The sequence below is a fragment of the Trachypithecus francoisi genome, unplaced genomic scaffold (genome assembly GCF_009764315.1).
Source record: "Trachypithecus francoisi isolate TF-2019V2 unplaced genomic scaffold, Tfra_2.0 Lachesis_group3, whole genome shotgun sequence".
Classification (NCBI taxonomy): Eukaryota; Metazoa; Chordata; class Mammalia; order Primates; family Cercopithecidae; genus Trachypithecus; species Trachypithecus francoisi.
This window is the reverse complement of record NW_022681468.1, coordinates 16,999,779-17,027,259: the sequence shown is the minus strand read 5'-3', so window position 1 is coordinate 17,027,259 and position 27,481 is coordinate 16,999,779. Positions and strand designations below refer to the sequence as shown.

The 27,481-nt window shown below is 40.4% G+C and overlaps 1 protein-coding gene across 6 annotated transcripts in view; it reads right to left on the bottom strand.

Moving 5' to 3' along the window:
• Nucleotides 1-27,481, bottom strand: part of EFCAB11 (EF-hand calcium binding domain 11) — a 174,643-nt gene that overhangs the window by 120,472 nt on the left and 26,690 nt on the right. Inside the window, exon 6 of one of the 6 annotated variants that reach the window (XM_033191641.1) lies at nt 12,940-13,295. The exons of 4 other annotated variants lie outside the window; for them this stretch is intronic. In XM_033191641.1, the coding sequence (XP_033047532.1) occupies nt 13,280-13,295 (16 nt within the window). In that variant the 3' untranslated portion in view covers nt 12,940-13,279. Of the gene's footprint in view, nt 1-12,939; nt 13,296-22,981; nt 23,135-27,481 lie in introns of those variants that run through there. One more of the 6 variants, XM_033191640.1, reaches the window with a different exon arrangement.

The window sequence follows — 27,481 nt, the reverse complement described above, 5'->3', positions numbered from 1 at the left end:
CCACACTGTCTTCCACAATGGTTGAACTAATTTACACTCCCACCAACAGTGTAAAAGCATTCCTATTTCTCCACATCCTCTCCAGCATCTGTTGTTTCCTGACTTTTTACTGATGGCCATTCTAACTGGTGTGAGATGGTATCTCATGGTGGTTTTGATTTGCATTTTTCTGACGACCAGTGATGATGAGCATTTTTGCCTATGTCTATTGGCTGCATAAATGTCTTCTTTTGAGAAGTGTCTGTTCATATCCTCTGCCCACTTTTTGATGGGGTTTTTTCTTGTAAATTTGTTTAAGTTCTTTGTAGATTCTGGATATCAGCCCTTTGTCAGATGGGTAGATTGCAAAAATTTTCTCCCAGATGGGATCCTTTGTTGGAGGTGGTCCCCTAGACCACCCCTCAAGTTTTGAGATTTGTTACTTTTTTCTATGCCCTTTGGTCAAAGTCACAAGTCAGCTCTGATTCGGGGGGTGGAGAAATAAATTCTTCCTCCTGATGGGAAGAGAGCCAAGTCACTTTACGCAGGTGCATGAACAGGGATGGAAGGAGCTGTGACCATCTCTGCAAACAATATACTACTGTATCCTATGAATACATGTGGTCCCTTTCTAGTGAAATGGGTCTCTGAATAATAAGGCTTGGAGGATTCACAGGAGATCTCTTAAGTCAATGAAGTCAGTATGTGTGATATTTACTATAGTTACCATAAAAATTCCTCTCCTTACCCACGCACATGAAGCATGAAGACTTGTACTTTCTAGGTATAGAGCAATGTTCCAGATGTTAGGGAGAGATCTAGACCTAGCCCTAACCACCACTAAGAGAGTAACAGATCACACAGATGAACAGTTGTATAGCAATGCCAGTCAGATGGCATGTGCTTAGTGCAAAATGACAGGTATAGAGCCTATTGTCACAAGCATTGAAAAGAAGGGATACTCACTGAGGAATGAGCTGATCAAAATACATCTTTCAGGAGAAGACCCAGTCTCATGCTGAGGAAGGGACAGGGCTCATGGAGCAGGGAAAAGCGGAGAGGCCATCTCAGAAGAGTTATCATGTACAAAAGGGGATGTAGAAAATGGGCGCAATGTATTTAGGTAACTAGTTCATCTGGAGAGAAGTAACAGGAAAAAGAGCCTAGAAGAAGAGAAGGAGTCAGAGAGTAGCCAGCCTTGAAGACTGAGTTATGGAGATTGGCCTTTAGCCTGTCCATTTAGGTGGGAGGCCTAGACACTAAGGATGAGAAGAGGACTGACAGCAGAAAGACACTGAATGAGGGAAGGGACTTGGTAATTGAATGGATTTAGAGCAAAAGTGGAAAAGGAAAAATCAATGACTGCAAGAATGAAACAGAAAATCATGATATCACTGACAGAAACAGAAAGAACAACAAGGGATGAGGATGATGACTTTCACTTTAAATACGGTGAACTCAAGGTGACAACAAGCAATGTGAAACATTTTCAGCTATGTAAAGTGTGGGACTTTGGGAACATTATCTAACCTCTCCAAGCTCAGTTTTCTTATCTGTAAAATAGAAATCGTAATAATACTGTACATCTCATAAGGTTATCATGAGGATTACATGAAATACTGACAGTGCCTGGCACTCATTAGAGCACTAAAAAAATTTTTTTAAAAAAGGTAACTTTCTCCATCATCATCATCCAGTTTATCATTTGACAAATAGCCCAGTAACTCTTTTCTGTCACATCAATTCATGACTACCTGATATATCTGTTAATCAGGCTTGGTTTTGTTTCAATACAACTGAGATAATTTAAAACATCCCATTCTAATGGCAGTCCTTGTAAATTTCCTACAGCATTTGGGTTTGGGTGATTTATAGCCAGAAAATGGCTTCAATTCTATGACAAATTCATTACTGCAACTCATTGAAACTAGTATGTCAGCTGACCCATCTAAATTAGAAGTGAACATCTGATGTCTACAGTTTTTCCTAAGAAACATAACCTAGTAGGTTTTACACTGAAAAATTGAAAACAGAAAATTGTGTGTGATTTAATGATAATTTGCAACATGCTAAAAATGCCTTTGAGATGAAAGATTTTGTTTTGCTTTGTTTGGGGAATATGAAAATAAGATTAAAGAGTATAACATTTTATGGTAATGCTGTAGCCAGGAGGGGAACATTAGCACTGGGAAAATTGAGGGAAGGAAAATTCCAAGTCAGTTTGAGAATTTAACATTATTAGTATACTGGACAGCGAAACACATATTTATCATGTACATAGTAGGTGCTTAATGAACTTTTGTGAAATAATGTTAAATGAAATTAATGAAACCAAATTATTTTGTCTTTTCTTCTCTATTTCTTACCATTGGATCACTGTATATTAATTATAATATTCTTTAAACAGTGAGTAAACAAAAGGTTTAGAAAGAGAGAATCAAGGTATTTTAAAGCTAGAAGTCCTTCAGAAGTAGAAACTGAAGTCCAGGGAGGTTAACAGACATCAGTTTCCCATGACAGACGCCTACATCAGTTTCCCACGACTATGATATTCAAACTTGGAAGAACTGACCAACAGCCCCTGCACATCTCACCACCCCATGATGGAGCAGAAAGAGTTACAGAGAAACTCAAGTCGGTCAGTTCTGTGATTTGTTTGAAGGTCTAACAAAAGGTTGAGATGAGCAGATGGATTCTGAGAAATGTGGACTTCAATTATTTAAGCCGTAAATGTTTCCTATTATGATGATGTTTAAACAGTTCATGACAGTCTAAAATACAGATGTTTTTGGCCATTAACACAGTCACATTTTACAGTATTGCAGTATGAGGTTTTTGATATTTTTATCAAAAGATTGTCTGACCAAATTGCCAGAAATCAGGCATTTTATAAAAAGAATGTACAATTCAGCTAAAGTGTTTTCATATATCCCCAACCTTAGGGCTATGAAAAGGGTTATGGCCATAGATTATATAGCTCTATTTTTTACTATGAAAATTTATGTGCTGTCTAGATCTTTATTCTATTGAAATTGTACTGGAAAGGCCCTTAAATAAAATGGTTCCTTCAAAATCTACAGACTATAGTAGATCTGATTGATAAAGAGATTCAAAATCCCTTTTTAAGGGTATCCCTGTGGGGAGAGAGAAAAAGGCAAGGCAAAGATCCTCCTTTACATGGTGGCTGTATCTATTTGTGTTTCCAATGTGGAGTCAGACTGTCTGGTCCAAGCCGAATTCCAGCAGTTAATGGGATCTTAGCTAAGTCACTCAGCTGCTTTGTACCTGTTGCCTCATCAGTAAAATGGGAATCATCACAGTAGCCATCCATGGGGTCGCTGTGAGGATCAAATGAATTAATGCAACTAAAGCATTTAGAACAGGGCTTGGCACACAGTGAGCACTAGGTATCAGTTAGCTATTTTTATCACTCCCTTACATCTACTTACTCACTGGAATAGCCCCCCAGCTGGGCAGGATGTGATACCACTGTCATCTCTCAATTATTCATAGTGAAGAGGAGGGGTGGACCTTTCAAGGTTAATACCTATTTGGCTGTTGTCAAATATTCCTGAAGTCAAAAACCTTTTATGTTCTCCCACTTTCCCTAGGGTTAAGTCTAGACACCATAGTAACAACATGAATAAGTAGTGAGAGCTAGTTACTGGCCAGGCACAGTGTTTTTATGGGCATTCGCTCACTTAATCTTCCAAACAGTTCCGGTGTAGATTCTCTTAATACCTGCAGTTTATACATGAAGAAACTAAGGCACAGAGAAGTTAAGCAACTTGCCCTGGAAATCCAAACTCCAAAATGCTCCAAAATCTGAAACTTTCTGAGCACAAATATTACACCACAAGTGGAAAATTCCACACACAAGTATTTAAGACAAACTTTTTATGCACAAAATTATGAAAAATACTATAAAGAATTACCTTCAGGCTTTGTGTATAAGGTATATATGAAACATAAATGAATTATGTGTTTAGACTTGGGTCCCATTCTTATCTCATTATGCATTTGCAAATATTCCAAAATCTGAAAAAATAAAAAATCTGAAACATTTCTGCTCCCAAGCACTTTGGATAAGGGATACTCAACCTTTAGCTAGTTCCCCTCACCTTACCTCAATCCATCTTATCAAATGTATTGTTCTGTATAGGTATACAATGGAGATCAATTGTGAAGTATCTAGGATACTCAACTACTAGTGGGAAAGAGAGGGCTACGAGGATTCCCTCAGCAGCAGGTTTGTTCTAGACTGGCTGGGCAGGAAGGGCCAACGTGTGAATGGCAATGAATTTCAGGGGTCAAAGGAGATCACTGAACTCAGGCTAGATCTAAGCTGGCACCAAAATCCCAGGGGAGCCAAGATAGCAGGCAAAACAACAGAGTCTTCTGGGCAATGGTAAAACCTGGATCCAGTCGGTGCTCCAGATGACACATTTAGTGTAGAGCAAGAGCCAGCCCAGAGCTAGGGAGAAGACACAGTTCTGGCCTTTAAGACAGGCAGCTAGAGAAAGGGAGCTGAGATGAGCCCTCATGCTAATCAGAAAAATATATGCTGGGCAGGACAAACATTGTGGGTTAAAGAGAAGGCTGAGGCCGGGCGCGGTGGCTCAAGCCCGTAATCCCAGCACTTTGGGAGGCCGAGAAGGGCGGATCACGAGGTCAGGAGATCGAGACCATCCTGACTTACACGGTGAAACCCCGTCTCTACTAAAAAATACAAAAAACTAGCCAGGCGAGGTGGTGGGCGCCTGTAGTCCCAGCTACTCGGGAGGCTGAGGCAGGACAGAATGGCGTAAACCCAGGAGGCAGAGCTTGCAGTGAGTTGAGATCCAGCCACTGCACTCCAGCCTGGGCGACAGAGCGAAACTCCATCTCAAAAAAAAAAAAAAAAAGAGAGAGAAGGCTGAGTTGGGAAAGTGGTCCCTAGACTCAGCCCAATTAGAGGCTATTCTTGCCACATTTTAATCCATTCTCCACACTACACTAGGAGAGATCATGTCAACTCTAAGTCTGATCGCGTCGGTTGGGCATGACTCACACCCATAATCCCAGCACTTTGGGAGGCCGAGGTGGGCAGATCACCTGTGGTGAGGAGTTTGAGATCAGCCTGGCCAACATGGCAAAACTCCGTCTCTACTGAAAATACAAAAAATTAGCTGGGCATGGTGGCACGCATCTGTAATCTCAGTTACTTGGGAGGCTGAGGCAGGAGAATCTCTTGAAGCTGGGGGGCGGAAGTTGCAGTGACCCGAGATGGCGCCATTGCACTCCAGCCTGGGTGACAGGGCAAGACTCCATCTTTAAAAAAAAAAAAAGGCTGATCACCTCACTTCCCTACATAAAACATTTCGATGGCTTCCCGGTATCCTCAGGATAAAGTCTGAACTTGACAACTCTTACAAGACTCTCCTCATCTGGCACTGCCTATCGCTCTAGTCTCATCACTCTGCATTCATCCTTCTGATTGCACCCACCCACTGAAAAAAAAAATAGGTGTATTTGATAGTAGGCTAACTATGCGTAACAACTCTCAGTTATTCATACTCTCCCGCTGACCTCTGCAGATGCATTCTTTGCCTTGCCTGGCTAAGGCAAAGTCAGGCAAATAGAGACCATCCTCCAGGTCTCACGCTGGCTATCACTTCTCTGATGTCAGCCTTGGTGCCCTCTCCCCAGTCTGCAGTAAGCGTTCTTCTTGTCCATAGTACTTTGTAGTCATCTTTCAGGATTAACTATCTTGGATTCTAACCACCTATATTCTCAACTAGACTCCAAGCTCCTAAAGAGCAAAGCAATGTCTATCTTGTTCATTTTCATATAATTCCAGTACCTGCAACGCAGAAGATTCTAACAAATATGTGTTTCCAAAACAAAGAAAGATATAAGCCTAAGAATAAAAAAGCACAGGGAAAGATCTCTCTTACAGTGATTAGGGGACAAAGAGAAGTCAGGAGTACATGTTGGCCACACTAAGTGTGAGGTGAAGGCCACACATACAATCAGGGGTCTTGAGAGGATTTAAAATGTCTAGTGACTGGGTGCAGTGGCTCATGCCTGTAATCCCAGCACTTTGGGAGGCCGAGGCGGGCAGATCACTTGAGGCCAGGAGTTCGAGACCAGCCTGGCCAACATGATGAAACCCCGTTTCTACTAAAAATACAAAAATTTGCTGGGCGTGGCGGCAGGCACCTGTAATCCCAGCTACTCGGGAGGTTGTAGCAGGAGAATAGCTTGAACAGGGAGGCAGAGACTGCAGTGAGCTGAGATTGTGTCACTGCACTCCAGTCTGGGCAACAGAGTGAGAATCTATCATACATACATACATACATACAAAAAATGTCTAGAGAAGGTCTAAGTTTCATCACTGAATGTTTAGTTACAAAAAAATGGGTGTCTTAGGGTACTCATGTCACTTGGAGTGTTGCCAGCTTCACTTGGAAGACAGGTGAGTCGGACGGGTTTTTATCTTGTGGGGAGAAGCAGGAAAAATGGCAGAGGAGGGAGAACAAAAAGATTCAGAAAAGTTAAGCTACTTCTATTTCTTTAGAGTTAACATGAGCCTAACGATTGGAGGACACGGTAAAAAAAAAAAAAACAAAGAGCTAAATAAAGAGAAGTGGAGACAATGTAGTATAACATTAGGATGTACAAAGTACAAACTATAAAGCCTATTTTGTTTTAATAATTAACAAAGGTGCACCTAGTACATACACTATAGACCAGGCTTGGGGGAAAAAGACAAATGAATCCAAGACTACTCATTTTGCGAGAGCTTAAAGCAAACAACTTTTAGCAGTATTTTAAAGCAAGCTAGTAAAATAAGTAGAAGTGAAGTCCAAGGGATTTAAACATGAAAATTTGGGGAAAAAAGAACTTCACAAAGCAAAACGGACAAAATACAAGGCTAACCAAACAAAGGCTAAATCAAATAAATAGGCATTGCCGTGTGCCCTGGAGAACTGCCAAGGAGAGTAAATTTCAACAAAGAATGCTTCTGCCACCAGTTAGGAAAACTTCAATTCCAGAAAGGCTGAAAGAATGCTTCAGGCACTGCCGAGTGACGAGAGAGGTTTGGGGCTGGAGAGGCAGTAGGTCAGATGTTATTTCAGACTATGTAGACAAACACGAGAACCTTCCTCAAGACGTGTAAAGGCAGCCCACTCCCTCCCAACGTGCTCCACACACAGCTCCTTGTAAGAAACAAACCCAGGTCAAAGATGAGAAATTTGCATCTTCAAGGACTGCCTGTAGCAGCCTCCTCTTCTCAATTTGCAGATAAAAAGATCCTTGTAAATACTTCTCAGCCACCATCCTAGTATCCACAGTCTTGAGATGTTAACAAGTCAATGTAGCCCAAGCAAAACAAAGCACCAGCAATCATTGTGTGAGCCTGGATGCTGGGAACAGAGTCCTGTGGCTTTGGGGCTGGAATTGCTGTAGATCAACTGAGTATTACTCTCCAGGTCAGAGCACAGTTCTCCAATCAGTTGTGGCCTGTAGTAGTCATGGCAATAGAAACTACCACTGCCATGGCAGCAGTCCCCACTGACAGAGCACGTGTCCTGTGCCAGGCACAGGGCTGAGCCATTTGCATGAATTATCCCCGTTAAACCTCCTAACAACCCGTCATTATCTTAATTTTATAGCTGTTCCCTCTACAGATGGGGAAACTAAGGCAAGCTGAGATACTTTTCAAAGGCCTCACAGCTAATAAGCCATGTAGCAGGGATTTAGATCCAGACAATTATTCTAGAACACGCTTTCTTAGCCAACAAAATGGCCAGAAGTCCACAAAAGAAGGCAATGGCTAATCAACAAACATTTATTCATTGTTGGTATGGTATAGACTATGAACTATGCGGGTTAAAACTGAGATAAAATGGTTTCATTGAAAAAAGAAAAAGAACTAGAATTCCTTTTACCTCCACTTAAAAAAAATATATCCTGAACTTTATCGGCCTTTAACGAGAAAAAGGATCTCTATTCTAACGCCTAGCATGTCTATCCAGCAAATATGTAGGTTGTTCAAACCATTAAGGAGACTAACAAAACAGGAGTTGATGATACATAGCTCAGGGGCTTTTTGTTTCTTTTTTTTTTTTGGTTGGCATTACCCAGGCTGATTTAGATCTAAACACTGGGGGACCTCAGGATCTGAAGTTCCTTAAGGTTTCCTGGACTTTCCGGGCTTAGCATTGTTTTTTCCTCAAATTTCTATACTGCTGTCTTTATTGAAATATCTGTACATTAATATATGCTCTTCTTTTTTACATGACCTATTTTTCCAGTGGGACTGAGGGTGAAAATTACAAATGCATATTTAAAGCCATAGGAATATTTAAATTCTCCCTGTTTTTGTCATACGTTTTTAGTACTTTCTATGCGCGACGAAAGATAAAAACTTGTGTGCATGATTAATTGTAATGATGAAAGAATGCTAGGCAGTTGCTTAAGAAACGGGAACAACAAAGGAATAAACTACTGCAGGCATCACCAGGACTGGAATGACACTGCTCTGTGTACTTGATTTCCATGGCAACTAGCAATGGGAAGATGAATGTTTCATAGTCACTGTGCTCTGCAGTACACGTCTATAAATCAAACTTGCATAAAGAGCACAAGATTTCTGCTGTGGGCTGTACCCAGAGCTGGTTTATTTTTCTGTTACTGTATAATTATGGAAAAGAAGCACAAAACAATGAGGTCATTTTTAGTGGGGAACAAACTCAGAAATTACTAATACACCTGCGGCATATGATGCCATTCATCTAGCAAGAAACTAGAAGCAGGCAAGGCAGGCGTGAATGAAAACGGCGCCTGCTTCTGTAGGGAACTCGTTGGCTCTGGCTGAGAACTGCAAATGACAGGCCTGGTGTGCCCTGCCTCCCCTCAGCTCAGCTCTGAGATGGAAGTAGGAGCACCTTAATTAACTGTCAAAGGTATGGCCAAAGTTTTCATTTTGATAATGGGGTGGACATGATACTCCACATTTAGCATGAAAGTTTATTGAGATAGAACAAGTATATATTTATCTACTGAAAATGGCTCATTGTATAGGAGTTAGGATGGAAAAATAACGCCTTGGCATGGAGACCTGAGTTTTGATCCAGGTCTGTGTAACCTTGGGTGAGCCATATATGTTTGACTTCCACTTTCTTAGCTAGAAAATAAGAGAGATGGCATATGTGATTCCTAAAGTCCCTGCCACCATCCAATTCTATAATTCCATAATCTCTAAATCTTAAGGGTCTGAATCTTTTAATCGAATCTAATCAAAGATGTTAGTTGTGCCATTCCTAAAAACATATGTACCTTACACAGTTGTATTTTAAAATTCTATACTGGGCTAAAGCCCCTAAGTAACAGTGTTTTATGATTTTACCAACCACGCTGAAGCCTTCTTCTGATTTGTTCATTCTTCCAAACATGATGCTATCAAAACTTAATACAACTATCAGTTTTTCAAAGTTAAAAAAAATTTTTTACAATCTTATAACTTTTTAAAATAATATTTAAAAAACATTTAAATTTATCTTTCTTGCTCTTCCATAGATAAGGGCTGCTTATCAATTCCTGCAAAGCAGAAAGCATCCTGCTTCTTGAGTCTGCAGCTCTCAGAAGCATCTTCAGGCTCTCTAGGAATTCATCTTTGTATGTCGGAGACCCAGCAAGAAAAGTGTTGAGTAAAAGTTTGTGGAATAAATGGATAAATGAACTGTTGGGGACACTGCTGCTATACCTGTCAGCAACCCTGTGCTCCCTTCTCCAATCTTAAACATTTAGGCAGGTTCAGATCAACATGGAAACATCCCAGGGTAGACGGGCAAATATCTGAACACCACATATAGCTAACAATATGAGTATCTCTCTTGTGAGTCTTTACAAAATCCTTGTGGAACTTTACAACCTGGAAACATCTCATCAATGCAGCATGAGGCATCATTAAGACACAAGGAGAGACGCCAGTCCTAAGGCCCTGGCTAAGAGCATGGGACGTGGTGGAGGCTCAAAAAGAACCGAGTCTGTGCTTAAGCTAGAAAAGGACAGGGTGAGGAGCACTTAATCAGCACATCTGTTATCTCAGGTGATGTTTATGTCAACTCTCACGGGAAGACGCTATTATCTCCATTTTACAAACTGGAAAAACTGAGCAGTAGAGAATCTGCATAAGTAATTAAGAGACAGTTATGAAAGGCTGGGTACAGTGGCTCACACCTGTAATCCCAGCACTTTGGGAGGCTGAAGCAGCTGGATCACTTGAGGCCAGGAGTTGGAGACCAACCTGGCCAATACGGTGAAACCCCATCTCTACTAAAAAATTAGCCGGGCGTGGTGGTGCACACCTGTAGTCCCAGCTACTTGGGAAGCTTAGGTATGAGAATCACTTGAACCCGGGAGGTAGAGGTTGTAGTGAGCTGAGATTGTGCCACTGCACTCCAGCCTGGGCAACAGAGTGAGACCTTGGTCTAAAAAAAAAAAAGAGAGAGAGAGAGAGTTATGAAATATGTAGGGAAATTCAAAATCTGATCTGATCTGACTCCAAAGGCTGTGTTCTTCTGACTGTATCTCAGGACACATTCAAGCAACAGGCTATTGCTCCATTTGGACTTTTTCAGGGCTAAACAGTAAAGGGTTAAACAAACAAACCTAGCCCCTAACCAAAAAAAAAAAAAAAAAAAAAAAAAAGCAATGTTCCTGCTGTCCCAGGAATACATTAATGGTAAAAAAAAATAAAAAATAAATCTTAGCAATAGTAACACAAGTCAATATTTTTAAAGACCTAAATTCGACAATAAATATAGCCAGGGACATCACTCTCCTTCTCTGTACACATTATTGTTTGCTCCTCCACTCTCCAGGCAAGCACACTAAAGGCTACTTCCAGGGTGGAGTCAGATGTTATACAACTTCACAATTTCCAATATGTGAATATTAACATAGGCCAACGACATCATTACAGAAGCTATATATCATTATAGAAATGTATTCTGCTGGTCACCAGAGGGGTTAGCTTTGCTTCCTAACCTTAGAAAATGCAATAATTTGGGTATATGTTTTCAGTACAAATTTTTCAAAAACTACGAAAATAATGCTTATTAAGAAAGGCTCCTGGTTAACCTGTTCTTTCAATCAGTTTCTTAGCAGAGTTTTTGGCACCACCAACTGGCGAAAGAGGTCTACTGCAAAGGTGCTTAGCTCTCAATCTGTTTGGTCCATTAAGAGATGATCATACATTTATTTCACATTTAATTTATGGTGAAGCAACTTATTTCAGTCACTAAATAAAATTAGAAATGCATTTCTTTGTCAGCCAAATAAATAGTAATCCACTCTGGCTTTTTCACCTGAGAAGAAAGTATGTTTTGGTTAGTAAAGGTCACCAGAGAAAACTCAATCTACCCACCAAAGTTAATTTGATTTATTCTGCCATAAACTCACACTGAAAAAGCAAACAGTGAGAACTACAATGAAAATCAGAAACTAAAAGAGAGAGCAAACTAAATGGTATCAAATACTATGCTAGCCTCCAGTGTTTATATCAGACATTAATTTAAATGTTTGATATAAAAATGATTGAGGAGGTAATTTCACGTTTGTTAAAAAACTGAACTTTTCCCACCAAGATTCATGTCTCAAAGACGGATGCTGCCACCTGACCTGTGAATATATATGCTATCTAGCCATCCTTCCTGTTTGAGCCACACCTAGCAATGGATACCAGTATAAAGAGAGCAAAGCCAAGCCCTTAGGGCACAACTCGGATCTCTGCACAACGAATCATGAAAATAAATATCCCTGAAGGATAGTCTAATTTTTCTCCCCAAAACAATGTATTTTCTAGGGAGAATGGCTCAGAAAAAAAAGAAAAAGAAAAAAAAAACAATTTGTGGATACAAGTTGTCTATGAGAAGTATATCTAGCCACTTCTGATAATAAATTTGTAACCCACAGAATAAACCGCACCAACTTTATGACAAAACTGGTCATTGAAGAAACTTCTTTACTAGACTATGTAAAAGAGAGAGAGAAAAAAGAAAGAACCATCCAAAGAATCAAATTTGACTCTGATGGCAGGGTTTGGTTAAAAGCCATCTGACAGAGCTTAAAACTACCATGACAATTTTGTGATAATAGCAGTTTAAATTGCTATACAAATGTGTACTCAATTCACATGTGTTAAAGCCTCCAAGTCTAAATCTGCAATTGAAAGTCTATTAAAGAAGACCATTTGAAATAGGCCCAGAAAACAGTAAGGGCCAGCAGCTGCTCTATCCAATTTAACACATAATTTGAACTTGTAAACTTTGATCAGATTAATTCTATTTCTTTGCCCACTTCATTCATTCATTTGTTCATGTATTTGTCAAACACTCTCTCCTGCAAACACAGTTAAATTTTTACAAGGAGAGAACAAGAGTGAGACCCTCCTGCTCCTTCCTCTCCTTGGACGAGAGTCTCGATATACCATGGCAAGGATTTCTAACTGAAGTCATGACTGGATTATCAGGAATCCTAACAATAAGACTTGGGTTAAGAAAAGCATTTTTAAACTTTTATTTATTTTTGTTTCTAAATATATCCTTTAATATGACTTATGTCATGAGTCTCACTAAGTCTGTGTAGACATTTTTTGAGGTATGACTAACAAAAAATTGTGCATATTTAAGGTATACAAGATGAGGTTTTGATAAAAGTATACTTTGTGTAATGACTCACAGTCAAGCCAATTAGCATATCCATCACCTGATATGCTTTGTGTGTGTGTGTGTGTGTGTGTGTGTGTTTCTTGAAAACACTCAAGATCTGCTCCCTTGGCAAATCTGAAGTACACAACACATTAACTATAGTTACCATGCTGTACATTAGATCACTAGAATTCATTCACCTTATAACTAAAAGTTTGTATCCTCTGACCGACATCTCCCCATCTTCCCCACTCCCCAGCCCCCGGCAACTACCATTTCACTCTTTTTCTCTAAGTTTGACCATTTTAGATTTCACATATAAGAATATCACGCAATATTTGTCTTTCTGTGTCTGGCTTCGTTCACTTAGTGCAAGGTCCCAGATGACTCCATGCTGTCACAAATGGCAGGATTTCCTTCTTTTTTAAGGCTGACTAATATTCTGCTGTACACACATACCACAATTTCCTTATCCACTGATCCAATGGAGGGCACTTCGGTCGTTTCCATATCTCGGCTATTGTGAATAACGCTGCAGTTAACATGGGAGTGCAGACATTTCATTCTACCTGTAAATTCAGTCTACTCCATCATTATCATTACTAGGCAGTGGCATTCCTAAACAAGAAAATAACATTTTGAGGTTATGAAAACACTTGACCATTAACAAGTACCAGCAACATGATTATAATCAAATAAAAAATTCTGATTGCCCTAGGGGCTTGGTTCTGTGACTTCTTTGACCAAAAAAATAATAATAATTGTGAATTAGTTCAGTTTGGTTTGAATTTAGCAATAAAGGACTCTCAGCTTTATCCGTAAAATGGATAGAAATGCCGTTGATATGGTGAGTCACTGTAAGGACTAAGGAAGGTAACACGTAGTCGGTGATCAATGAATAGGAAGCACTGTCACTGCAGTGGACGATACAGTGTAATGAAAGCTGGGGAAGAGCGAGAATCAAGGACTGGCTCTCCAGGTGGGGTGTGAATGCTGCGAGAAGCTGGCAACAATGAACCCTGAGCAAAAGGACAGGGGGCAACTGGAGGCACTTATTTGGAGACAGCAGCTTTCTTGGATGGATATGAATATATCTTCAAGCAGGAATAGGCATTATAAACAGAAGTGGGAATGGCTGACGGAGAAATGCCTTAGGTCAAAAAAAAAGGGAAGAGATAAGACCAGAACAAAAGAGAGGAATTAGGAAAAAAAAAAAAAGAAGAAACCCCTTTTCCTTAGAAATAAAATTAAAGGAAGGCCGGACGTGTTGGCTCACGCCTGTAATCCCAGCACTTTGGGAGGCCAAGGCGGGTAGATCACCTGAGGTTAGGAGTTCCAGACCAGCCTGACCAACATGGTGAAATCCCATCTCTACCAAAAATACAAAAATTAGCCGGCCATGGTAGCCTGTAATCCCAGCTACTTGGGGGGCTGAGGCAGGAGAATCGCTTGAACCTGGGAAGTGGAGGTTGCAGTGAGCCGACATCGCACCATTACATTCCAGCCTGTGTGACAGAGCGAGGCTCCATCTCAAAAAAAAAAAAAAAAGAAAGAAAGAAAGGAAATTAAAGGAATTCAAAAAACTTAAGAGGTGACGAGAAGGTAGTAAACCCTGGAAGAGGCCATGATCCTCTCCATGAAGAAAAAGGCAAGATCACCTGCAAAGCACCGTAGTGGGAAAGGTTTGGTACAACCACGACAGAGAATACATCCTTACAGAGAGCAAGAGATGTGATCTCATATGACAACTCTAATGAGCTGGCTTGGGGTATTGTACTGAGAAGAACTCTTGAGTTCTGCAGAAGAGGGCAGCCACAGGTACAGGAGGGGTCAGTGGCAGGCATGTCAACTACTTGCCATCCCTATAACAGGGAACCGAAGCCAGCTGAGTTACACTTCTCCTGGATCGCAGTAGGGGTATTGCATGACCTGAGTGACAGGCATACCAGATCTCTGCATGAAATGGAAGGCATTCTGGAATGACACAGGACCAGGGTGGGGGAACTGAGTACAGAACACAGATTCTGGTAGCCCAAACACTTTGGTCAAATAGAGATCAGTTTCTGCCTGAACTGTGACATGGTCCCATTCTGGGATCAAGGCCGGCACCAGGGGATCTAAGCAAGAGGATCCAGGAAGGTGGATGGCAGAGTTGAGAGATTTCTCAGACATCACACTTGATGAGAGAGAGAGAGAGAGACAGAGAGAGAGAAACTAATTCACTGTGGAATGTATCATGGGGAGGCAGACACATTAAAGAAAGAAGGCGCCGGGCGCGGTGGCTCAAGCCTGTAATCCCAGCACTTTGGGAGGCTGAGACAGGCGGATCACAAGGTCAGGAGATCGAGACCATCCTGGCTAACACGGTGAAACCCCGTCTCTACTAAAAATACAAAAAACTAGCCGGGCGAGGTGGCGGGCGCCTGTAGTCCCAGCTACTCTGGAGGCTGAGGCAGGAGAATGGCGTAAACCCAGGAGGCGGAGCTTGCAGTGAGCTGAGATCCGGCCACTGTACTCCAGCCCGGGGGACAGAGCAAGACTCCGTCTCAAAAAAAAAAAAAAAAAAAAAGAAAGAAAGAAGGCAAGTGATAAGTAAGCTTCAGATCTCAGATCGGCCAAGAGCAGGTCCAAGCATGTGAGCCCACTTAACAGTGCAGGCCCTGCAGTATGGGTCAGAACAAAGGGCGGGGGCCTTGGACAGAGGCCTAAAGATAAGGAGGAAAAAGTGGTGTCAACATTGATTCTTGGGCTTAATGGCAGCTAAAGAGACTAGAGGTGTGGCATGTGGAGGACATGGCACTGGGAGAAAGGAGGGGGATTGGGAATAATGACAAGAGTCCAGGATCCATGTCTAGGCACCAGTAACCAGTCCTGGGTTAAGATTCTAAAAACTCCATTGAGTGGGAGGCAGGTAGAAGTAAGTGATAAACAGGGAGAGTAGGGGAGAAAGTAAAGGATATTAGTATTAGTACTTGTTCTGCCTTTCCTGGGGCTGGCTTAGGAAATGGGTGAGCCAGAGTCTACCAAAGGAGCCATCATCAGTAGCTTCAAGGGCTGGGACAGGCAGAGGTAAGAGCGAGTGCAGGAACTACGAGGCTTCACAGTAAGTCTGTCGTGGATTTAATCACTGCTTTGCCCTGATTTTCTCCAGCAGCAGGTTGCGACCAAGGAGAGAAGAACAGATAATGTGGCCCAGCTGGAATTTATAAAACACAATGCTAAACTCACAGTAACTGATTAAAGAGTCTTCCAAGTGAATCAAAGTATAATCCTGCCTTATGAAGAGAAAGCCATGAATTTCGTTTAGCACTCCCACTCCAGTTAAAATTATGATAAAACTCCATTCAGCAATTTTCAATATACTTGGCTTTTATAATTTATTTGGCAAATACTTTGGTCTTGTGATATAATTCCATAGGCAAGATGCATAACACACGGGTTCTTATCAGAGCAATCTGAACTGGAATGCCTTCTACAGCTTGATGGATAAAATATTGCATCAGTTTCCTTTCGCATATTTTTTCAAATGAAATCTCAAGTATAACAATCCAAAACAAACCACTTCGTAGGAACAGGGAAAAGCCATATAACCATGCAGCCAGTGCATCCAGAATGCTCTTAGGGTAGAGTAAATAGGCCTTGCTTCCTGGCGTTCATGCTAGGCAATGGAGGGATACAAAAGCATGCTTCCTACCTTCAGGGTCTTTACACTGTTGAAAGACATGAGAAAGGAATATAACAGTGATTAAGAGCACAAGCTGGAAAGGCAGCCTCCTTGGGTTTGAACCTTGGTTCCATCAGCCACCAGTTGGTGGCCTTGAGCAAGTTCTTAGACCACTCTGAGCTTTTTCTTCATGTGTAAAATGGGGGCAGACAGAGCCCAAACCAAGTGGTTCATGTGAGGATTTGTTCAGCACAGTGCCTGGCACATGGAAAACACTCAGTAAATATTACTTGCCAGTGGTGTTGTGGTTGCTACTATTAGATATGTCAATATGGCAAGTGTTATAGGAGTTCTACAGAAGAGGAAAGATATTTTGTGGGCTGGAGTGATAAAGAAAGGCTACATAGGGCCGGGTGCAAGTGGCTCATGCCTGGGATCCCAGCACTCTGGGAGTCTGAGGCAGGTGGATCACTTGAGGCCAGGGGTTGAGACCAGCCTGGTCAACATGGTGAAACCCCATCTCTACTATAAATACAAAAATTAGCTGGGCATAGTGGCGGGCACCTGTAATCCCAGCTACTTGGGAGGCTGAGGCAGGAGAATCACTTGAACCTGGGAGGCAGAGGTTGCAATGAGCCGAGATCACGCCACTGAACTCCAGTCTATGTGACAAAGTGAGACTCTGTCTAAAAAAAAAAAGAAAGAAAGAAAGACTACATAGAAGAATGTTCAGCTAAGGAATGGATACCATTCAGATATGTGAATGGGGAAGTGAGAGAAGAGGAAAGAGAGCAGTGAACCTGCCATGAACAAAAATGCTAGGAGAGAAATGAGACAGTATATGGCAAGAAGACCAGAGTGACGGAGTAGGATGAAATACTGGGGGACATGCAAAAAAGGCACAGCTGTTTCTGTCTATAGGGGCCTCGTATGTCAGGTTAAGGAATCTAGACATTATCTGGTAGGGAATAAAAAGCTATTGAAGTTAGGAAGTAACATAAATAGAAATGATAATTTACTCGAATTATCCAAAATTTAAGTAGGGTAGGCCAATGATTTTAAAACTTTAATGTGCATATGAATCACCTAGGAATATTAAAGTAAGTATGTCTGACTCAGTACCTTTGGAGTGGGTCCTAAGATTAGGCATTGCGAATAAGCTCCCTGATGCTGATGCCACTGGTCTTCAGAGAACTCTTTGAATGTCAAGGATGCATCTATTCAAGGTAGCCTGATGGAGGAGAATGATGGGGTAGGAGGTAGGCGGACAAGATGGCCAGACATAAGGCAGCAAACTCATAGGTTGCTGTCATCGATAAAAATGTAGTACTGGAAATCTTTGGTCTTGATTTTAGTCTATATATAAGGTGGACAATCAAAACTTTGATGTAATTCTTAATTCCTGGCCTACTTTGTCATGGCATTTCAAAACAATGTTAAGCATCTCATAAAATATGTATTTTATTAAATACAGATTTCTCTTATCAAAAATTCCACCTAGAAGTTAGCCATCTACTACAAAAGAAAAACATGAGAAATTGATTCCTTTTTCTATAAAGGAAATGGCATGAATACATTCATGATGTGTGGCTATTAATAACTTCAAGGATGACTGAAAGGGTTAGCAACATTTGGTCATAGAAAGAAACCATGGCAGCAGTTTCCTATGTGACAGCTGAATTAAAAGAAAAATAGCCCTCATGCTATTACAGCAAGAACGGCATATTCAGCCATATATGTAGATGAGGAATTGGATACATCGGCCACAACACTTTCTATAGTGACATCCCAAAAACTAAACCCAGGGTTGGGTAGCTGTCAAACCCAGTAATTTCCTCTTGAGAACAGTCTTTGTCACGCTGACAGACCACATCTATATTCATGCTGTGGTGGATTCTGAATAATATCTGTGGTACGCAGAGAAAATAAAGGAGACGGCCATGCTATTCTCCATGATAGATGACGCCACCAGTGAATTTCAGAGTTGGAGAAGCCTGCCAGATCCTATAACACAACACCCTTTTTTCTCAGATGAGAGTGCAGTCCAGAGAGGTTCACTGATTTGTGGAAAAATGGGTCAGAGGCAGAGCTGGGCCTAGAACTCATCCTGGGGTTTGACTGGACTCCTGACCTTAACATGGTGCCAGTGTGGTATTCAAAGAGTAAAATAAATAACAGTAATAAGAAGCCTGTTTTTTTTTTTTTTTCAATGAAATAAGCCAATCATTTACATAAGATGAAGTCATCTATTGAAGACCTACAAAACTGTGCTAGGAGCGTGGGGAGTGTGATCATGAATACCCTACTATGCCTTCTCACGTTTAGCTCCCATTCTGACACTGGAAATAACACATGGGTACAAATAACTATGAAAAAGCACGAAGAAGAAAGATATTTATAAAAGATTAGGAGTTTAAAGCAGAAGGTGAAGACAATTTCCTTTTTGGAAAGGTGTCTTTCCAAAAGGTGGCAGGGTAGGGCCAGCTTTCGAGATAAGAAGTATCTTAACAGCTGGGCCTTGAAGGATGAATAGAATTTGTATCCGGAGGGTTTAACATAAGAGAGGACTTCAAAATCTGAGCTTCCTAAATGTGAAGAGACTAAATATCCCTTCCAATCTAATAATATATCCTTCATAAGTTAGCTTAACTGAAGAAACCAAAATAACATAATCTATTTGAAAATCTATGTAACAAAGTCATCTTCTCTATTTGCTTCCTGGTCCAGTTTTTGAGTTTCAATTCCTCCATTTCTAAAGTTCATACTGGTAAAAAAGACAATCAAAACCAATTAAGAACCCTGCGAAAAATTGGTATTTTCTTAAAATGACTAGAATATAATCATTTCTATAGCTGAATATTTAAAGTACAGTTTTATTCAATAGTTCACATGTGAAAGTGCCTAGAAGTCCCTCAGAGAGGAAATTCTGAGGTCAGCTTGAAAAGCCAACACACATTCATACTCGCCATCCTGTGAGCATGTGCAAGAGGACAATGAGAAAAGGGAATTGCTGACAATATAATTTTGAAACAAAACCACTGAAATAAAAACTAAAGCAGTTCCATTGCAGAGAAGACACAAAATTTCATGAAATAAAAATTGGAACCTCAAGAAGTCTACTTCTTTGGTCATGCCACTCACACAGAAGGTATAGCTGATGACTGTTATCTATGTATGGCTACAAAGAATGAAATATGATTCCTAGGTGTTTTTTTGGATTTTTCTATACCCGGAAGCAGGCAGATACTCAAAGACCAATAGTCATAGTCACTAAATTAGGTGCTCATTTTAATAACTGTGATCTTATTGAAGTTGCATGATTATATACAGAATCATTCTGAAGCACAAAATAATGACTGGGAAATCTTCTCTTGTTAGAGATGGACCAGGAAAATGATACTCAACAAGTCGGCTGCTGGCAGAAAGGAATTATAGGAAGCTAAAAACTATAGTGAGAAATAACATTTCAAACATTTCAAAAGAGATGCAAATGACTTGAAAAAATACATGCTCTCTGAAATCACTTTCCTTTAGGCCCTCAGCTCTCTAAGACTCTTTCAATCAGCATAACAGAAGAGCCTATTAGTTTGTTTTACCCAAGGTGGTGACAGTCCTTACCTCTATAATGGCTGTGATATAACATCTATATAATTTTTCTGCCAAGAGAATATCCATCACTCCCTTTTACAATTGCATTCCTAAGCCCCAGCCCCCACAAATACTCTGATTTTGAAAATATCTTATTCAACAAGCAATGATATTCTTATTTTCACCCAATTTCTAATATTCAAAAAAGGAGAGTTAGATGTCCTATATCCTTTGACCTTCCCTTGTGTAATGTGAAGAAAGGGATTCTTACACCAAAAATATCAGGATACAGCTTTAAATGTCTCCGGTCATGATGGGAGCATTTGGTGCCTCGATATTTCCACTTTACATCAGTATGTGGCAATCTGCCTGTGCACTCGGGATCTTGGATGCTGGGTCAGGGCATGGACCTTATGCACATTCACATTTCATCCCATGACTGGGAAGCAAAAGCAGCTTCCCAGAGCTTTTTGCCAACTGACAGGTGGTGGGAATATACAAATAGCAGTGCTTACAATGAGATGGAGAAGGTTCCTAGGCATGGAGAAGTAAACATATCTATGCAGAGAAAAATGCCAGCCAGAAATACCACAGGGTGTTGATGGTGGGCAAAATCAAGAAAGAATATTAAGCCAGCTTCCTGATGACAGCCGAAGCTAAATCATGAACCGAAAATGCCTCCAAAATAAAGCAAAAAGAGACCACCAGAGATTAATTCATGAAAATCACACGTAGACAGAGAAAAATGGAAAGCAAAGCCACATGTGGCTATGAAGCTCCTGACTGCATTTTAAAGTACTCTTTCCTAGTTTATGAGAAATAAATTAAACCACAAAGAAAATAGAATTTTACTGTCACTGGGTATTTGGAATAAGTGGCAATGGACCAATGATTATTTATTAACTGCAATGCATAAAGCAATATGCCAAGGACAGTGGCGATTACAGATATAAGTCCATAAAGTCAAAGAACTTGTACTAACTTATGGGGATAATCATAAACACAGTGTTTTCATTTATCAAGTAAGTGAATGAAAAAATACATAACAGTAAATACTATCAACGTTTAGGGAAAGACGACCATACAATGTAGAGAAAGAAAGGCTTTATTGAGGAGGACCTTTAAAGATGGTTTAAATCTGGACAGGTAAGAGTAGGGAAAGGCACTGCTAGGCAAGCAAAACAGAATGAAGTATAAATGCACATCACATAATCAAAAGAACAAGTACCACACCAAGGGAAACACAGGAATTTGGGACTGATGAAAGATGAGTTTGGAAAGGGGACCAGATGTTGGAAAGCCAGGTTAAAGAGTTTAACTTTACCCCTTACAGTCACTGAAGATTTCTGAACATTGAAAACAAGAGATAGTGCTACAAAATTTCCCACAAGTTTTATTAGTGTTAAAGAGGAAAGACATTTCTTACTTAACTTTTAATTGCTCAAAACAGCCTCTTATCTAACATTAATTCTATAGTACAAACAGTACTATAGTACAAACAGCTCTTATATCTCTTGATCTTCTGCCATTTTTGGTGGGTAGAAATTCTGACTAATAATGAAACATCATCTTTGATATAGTACACGAATACACAAATTGTGACTACCAGCTCTAAGAGGAAAGCAAAGTCATGGTCTTTTTTGAGACGAAGTCTTGCTCTGTCACCCAGGCTGGAGTGCGATGCCACAGTCTAGGCTCACTGCAACCTCCGACTCCCGGGTTCAAGCGATTCTCCTGACTCAGCCTCCCAGGTAGCTGGGACTACAGGCACGTGTGACCACACACAGCTAACTTTTGTATTTTCAGTAGAGACGAGTTTTTTTTGAGACAGAGTCTTGCTCCATCGCCCAGGCTGGACTACAGTGGCATGATCTCGACTCACTGCAACCTCTGCCTCCAAAGTTCAAGCAATTCTTGTGCCTCAGCCTCCTGAGTAGCTGGGATTACAGGTGTGCACCACCATGCTGGGCTAATTTTATTTTATTTTTTAGTAGAGACAGGCTTTCACAATGTTGGCCAGGCTGGTCTCAAGTGATCTGCCCGTCTCGGCCTCCCAAAGTGTTGGATTATAGGCATGAGCCACCGCACCCAACCCGAAAGTTTTAAGTTTCAAACACTGAAAAAAGTCTCAAATTTTGAAATCCAAGTATTAAAGATTTTATATCTTTAGACATAACAAATGAGTACCAATTTTGAATTTTTTATATGAGATATCCCTTGGTTTATGAAAGTAATTTGTTCCTCACAACTTTTCTCTTGGTAGAAAACTTGTTTTCATTAATTTATGTGGAAAAAGTTATAATTAGCTTCCCCCAAGCAATCACTCATTTAAAAATAAAATCTGAAAAATCACTGTTTCCCCTAATAAAACAAATGCCTCTATAAAACAAGAGTTGAACGTTGATAGGGGAGATACTACAAAATAACAAGATACAGCAAAACAACAAAAGGATATGAGACATCAGCAGATACAGCTCAAGAAAGAAATGTAGGAGAAAAGTAAAACCAAAACAGAAAAAGAAAAATGCCAAATTGGATGCAGTATGAAGGAGAATAGATACTGTTGAAAATACACTAAGAGACATGGTAATATACTAAGAGCAAAGCAAGCAATAAAATAAAAACTAGCAAAAAACTTAAAAGGAGGCCGGGCGCGGTGGCTCAAGCCTGTAATCCCAGCACTTTGGGAGGCCGAGACGGGCGGATCACGAGCTCAGGAGATCGAGACCATCCTGGCTAACACGGTGAAACCCCGTCTCTACTAAAAATACAAAAAACTAGCCGGGCGAGGTGGCGGGCGCCTGTAGTCCCAGCTACTCCGGAGGCTGAGGCAGGAGAATGGCGTAAACCCGGGAGGCGGAGCTTGCAGTGAGCTGAGATCCGGGCACTGCACTCCACTCCAGCTCGGGCGACAGAGCAAGACTCCGTCTCAAAAAAAAAAAAAAAAAAAAAAACTTAAAAGGACTTCCAATATAAGCATAACCAATGTTCTCAAAGAAAAAGAATGTGACTCAAAAATGTTAGCATTCAATCCATTATGTATTTTTATTCAAATACAGTGACCCAGATAAGCATTTCTGAACATGAAAGACAGTGGGGAATATAATTCCTATGACCCCTACTTGAGGATAAACTTCAGTTAAGCAGAAACCACAGCAAAAGGCCTGGAGATGAGCTTTGAATTCATTCAACTGTAGAGCTACGACTAAATCAAAACAGGAGATTATGATTGCACAACAAAATGTGAATGTTATGAACCCTAATAATATGTTTTCTAAAAAACCACGTTGCTTTCATTAATGATTAAATCACTAAAGTAAACATCACCAGAATACCTAGGCAACAATTCACAAACCTTACAAAATTATGTTACATTTAGTTCTCACTTTCCGAATTAATGAAGGATGCACCAGTGTTTCTATTAAATTATAAAGTGAAATGATTCTTTGATGCCTATGTCCAAGTCTCTTTCTTTGGATTGTTTTTGTTGTTTGGTGGGTTGAACCGCTGTTCTTTGGTTTGTAAAATTAAAGTGTAATGCGGGCAAGTACTTTTGAAAGAGCCTACTCTTGATCTCTAGATATTTCCTTGGGAAGAATCTGGCAGTCACTGAATTGAAGACTATAAAAGCTTCTTTAGTCATTCAAGCCACAGAGGACCCTGGCCTGATCAGAATTCTCCCTCTCTAGCTGCCTTCTTCTAGTGCTTTTCAGAGATCAGCTTTTTTTCTGGACCTGTGTAGTGAATTGTGGACCTGGGTAATGAAACCCATACACGCTGGTTAATTAAGTGAAAAGCTACTCAAGCATCTCAAAAAGTGAACGTCTAACCCTGGAAACATTAAATAATTTTGCATCGCTAACAGCCTCAGCAGCTGTTTTTTATTATTGAAAATTGTTTGCATGACTGAAATAAGGATATGTGTGATATGTTAGATATCTCTATTTCTTTGGCCTACTTCAATTTACACAAACAGGAAATATTTTTTGAGTTCACAACTTCCTTTAATATGTGTTATTCTTTTTTTTTTTTTTTTTTTGAGATGGAGTCTCGCTCTTGTTGCCCAGGCTGAAGTACAGTGACGCGATCTCGGCTCACTGCAACCTCCACCTCCTGGGTTCAAGCGATTCTACTGCCTCAGCCTCCTGAGTAGTTGGAATTACAGATGCCCACCACCACACCCGGCTAATTCTTGTACTTTTTAGTACAGATGGAGTTTCACCATGTTGGCCAGGCTGGTCTCGAACTCCTGACCTCAGGTGATCTGCCCGCCTCGGCCTCCCAAAGTGCTGGGATTACAGGCACGAGCCACCGTGCCCGATCGTGTTATTCATTATTTAGTCTAATTTTGGGATTGTGATATTATAAAAATACAATTGAGAGTTTAAAAAGCCCATATTCAATCAACAAAGTATCTTCTTTGGCTGTATGTTGCAGTTTCCAAACTGTTTTGGTCTCATAACCCTAGAAAGTACAAAATTTGTGGGCATATATTCCACAACATGAATATACTTATTTATAGAGGAGCACATGTGTTATTATATTAATATACTATGTACATGGTTAAAGTATAGAAATTTCTAAAGAATTAAAGATAAAAATATTTTATTCATTAATGGCAAATAACTTTCTTTTTTTTTTTTTTGAGACGGAGTCTTGCTCTGCCACCCAGGCTGGAGTGCAGTGGCCGGATCTCAGCTCACTGCAAGCTCCGCCTCCCGGGTTTATGCCATTCTCCTGCCTCAGCCTCCCGAGTAGCTGGGACTACAGGCGCCCGCCTCGTCGCCCGGCTAGTTTTTTGTATTTTTTTTTTTTTTTTTTTTTTTTTTTTTTTTTTTTGAGGCAGAGTCTCGCTCTGTCGCCCAGACTGGAGTGCAGTGGCGCAATCTCGGCTCACTGCAAGCTCCGCCTCCCGGGTTCACGCCATTCTCCTGCCTCAGCCTCCCGAGTAGCTGGGACGATAGGCGCCCGCCACCTCGCCCGGCTAGTTTTTTTTTTTTTTTTTGTATTTTTAGTAAGACGGGGTTTCACCATTTTAGCCAGGATGGTCTCGATCCCTGACCTCGTGATCCGCCCGTCTCGGCCTCCCAAAGTGCTGGGATTACAGGCTTGAGCCACCGCGCCCGGCCTAGTTTTTTGTATTTTTAAGTAGAGACAGGGTTTCACCGTATTAGCCAGGATGGTCTCGATCTCCTGACCTCGTGATCTGCCCGTCTCGGCCTCCCAAGTGCTGGGATTACAGGCTTGAGCCACCGCGCCCGGCCTAGTTTTTTGTATTTTTAAGTAGAGACAGGGTTTCACCGTATTAGCCAGGATGGTCTCGATCTCCTGACCTCGTGATCTGCCCGTCTCGGCCTCCCAAAGTGCTGGGATTACAGGCTTGAGCCACCGCGCCCGGCCTAATGGCAAATAACTTTCTGATGTCACTAGAAATTATTAATAATACTTAACTAGAACAATGTATATTAATATACTTTATTATTTCTGAAAATCTTGGCTTAATATTTTGTAAGTGAGCAATTTAAAATTCAATTTGTGTTGATACTTGGTTTTAATGGATAGTACAGGTAACCCATGAAAATACATAGATCTAAATGGGAAAAGGTCATCATGCCACTGACTCCATCCTCTGATAATGTAAAGGTTTAGGAATTTGAAAATTTGTTTTTTCTTAAATTATTATTTTGTCGTTAATGCCAACTAAAATTCAGCTAGTAAATGTCCATCTTCCTGATATCTTGCTATTGAATTATATATATAATTATATGTTTATATGTTAATCATATATCATCATATATACAATTATTGATATGTAATTATATATTTATATATAAGCAACTAATTATGTTATAGATTACATATATAATTAAATAATTATATATTACATATTATATATACTTAATATCTATAATTAATTATATATTACATATATACAATTATATACATTAATAGATATAATTCCAATCATAATTATATATTACATATATAATTCAATATATATAATTATATATAATTCAATAGCTTTAATACATTTTCAAGATATACTCTAACCCATGAAAAGATGGACATACAAATACATATATATATATGCACACATTTTTTTTTTTAAGAGATAGGGTCTTGCTCTGTTGCCCAGGCTGGGGTGTAGTGGTGCAACCATGGCTCACTGCAGTCTCAAACTTCTGGGCTCAAGAGATCCTCCCATCTCAGCCTCCCAAGTAGCTAGTAGCTAGGACTACAGGTATATGCCAACATACCTGGCTAATTTTTGTATTTTGTGTAGAGACAAGGTCTATGTTGCCCAGGCTGGTCTTGAACTCTTGGCCTCAAGCAATCCTCCTGCTTTGGCCTCCTAAAGTGCTAGGATTGAACCACCACACCAGGCCAAATTTCTGTTTTTAATAATTGTGTGCTAAAACCACCAACTTTGTAGATTTTTTTTTTTTTTGAGATAGAGTCTCACTCTGTCACCCAGGCTGGAGTGCAGTGGTGTGATCTCAGCTCACTGCAACCTCCACATCCCAGGTTCAAGTGATTCTCCTGCCTCAGCTTCCCGAGTAGCTGGGACTACAGCACATGCTACCATACCCAGCTAATTTTTGTATTTATAGTAGAGATGGGGTTTGGTTCGCCATGTTGGCCAGGCTGGTCTCGAATTCCTGACCTCAGGTGATCCACCCATCTCGGCCTCCCGAAGTGCAGGGATTACAGGTATGAGCCACCATGCCTGGCCAGGACATTCCATTTTAAACATACCAAACGTGCAGATATGAATTCTAATAGGTGACATATATTATCTTTTAAAATAAAGTAACATTTTCAAACATCTATTTCAAAAATGTTCTCCCTATAGCATAGCTTTTCTTCTAAGAAGGTGTTATTTTCCCATTCATCGTTAAAACATTCCCTGAATGGCTATATTTAAATATATTTTTCAGGGGCCGGGCACGGTGGCTCAAGCCTGTAATCCCAGCACTTTGGGAGGCCGAGACGGGCGGATCACGAGGTCAGGAGATCGAGACCATCTTGGCTAACACTGTGAAACCCCGTCTCTACTAAAAAATACAAAAAACTAGCCGGGCGAGGTGGTGGGCGCCTGCAGTCCCAGCTACTCGGCAGGCTGAGGCAGGAGAATGGCATGAACCCGGGAGGCGGAGCTTGCAGTGAGCTGTGATCCGGCCACTGCACTCCAGCCCGGGCAACAGAGCGAGATTCCGTCTCAAAATAAATAAATAAATAAAAATATATTTTTCAAAAATCTATATAAGGTAGTATCTACTAAAACCATTTAACACATAAAGTTCATCAAACGTGGACAACTTGTCTTTTTGTAAAAAGAAAATGAGCATCAATTTTTAGTTCCTTTGTTAAAAACAACTTTTGTATGGTAGAAGTATACTGATATTCATTACCTATCTCATCACAAAATACAAAGATGCTACATTTTAAAGGATTTGCTTTTACAAAATCAACTAAGTAATATTTTCCTATAAGCATTTTGTATGCATCTGGCTTTAACTTCTTTGCTCTTCTTCAATAGCTTGCTCAGTAG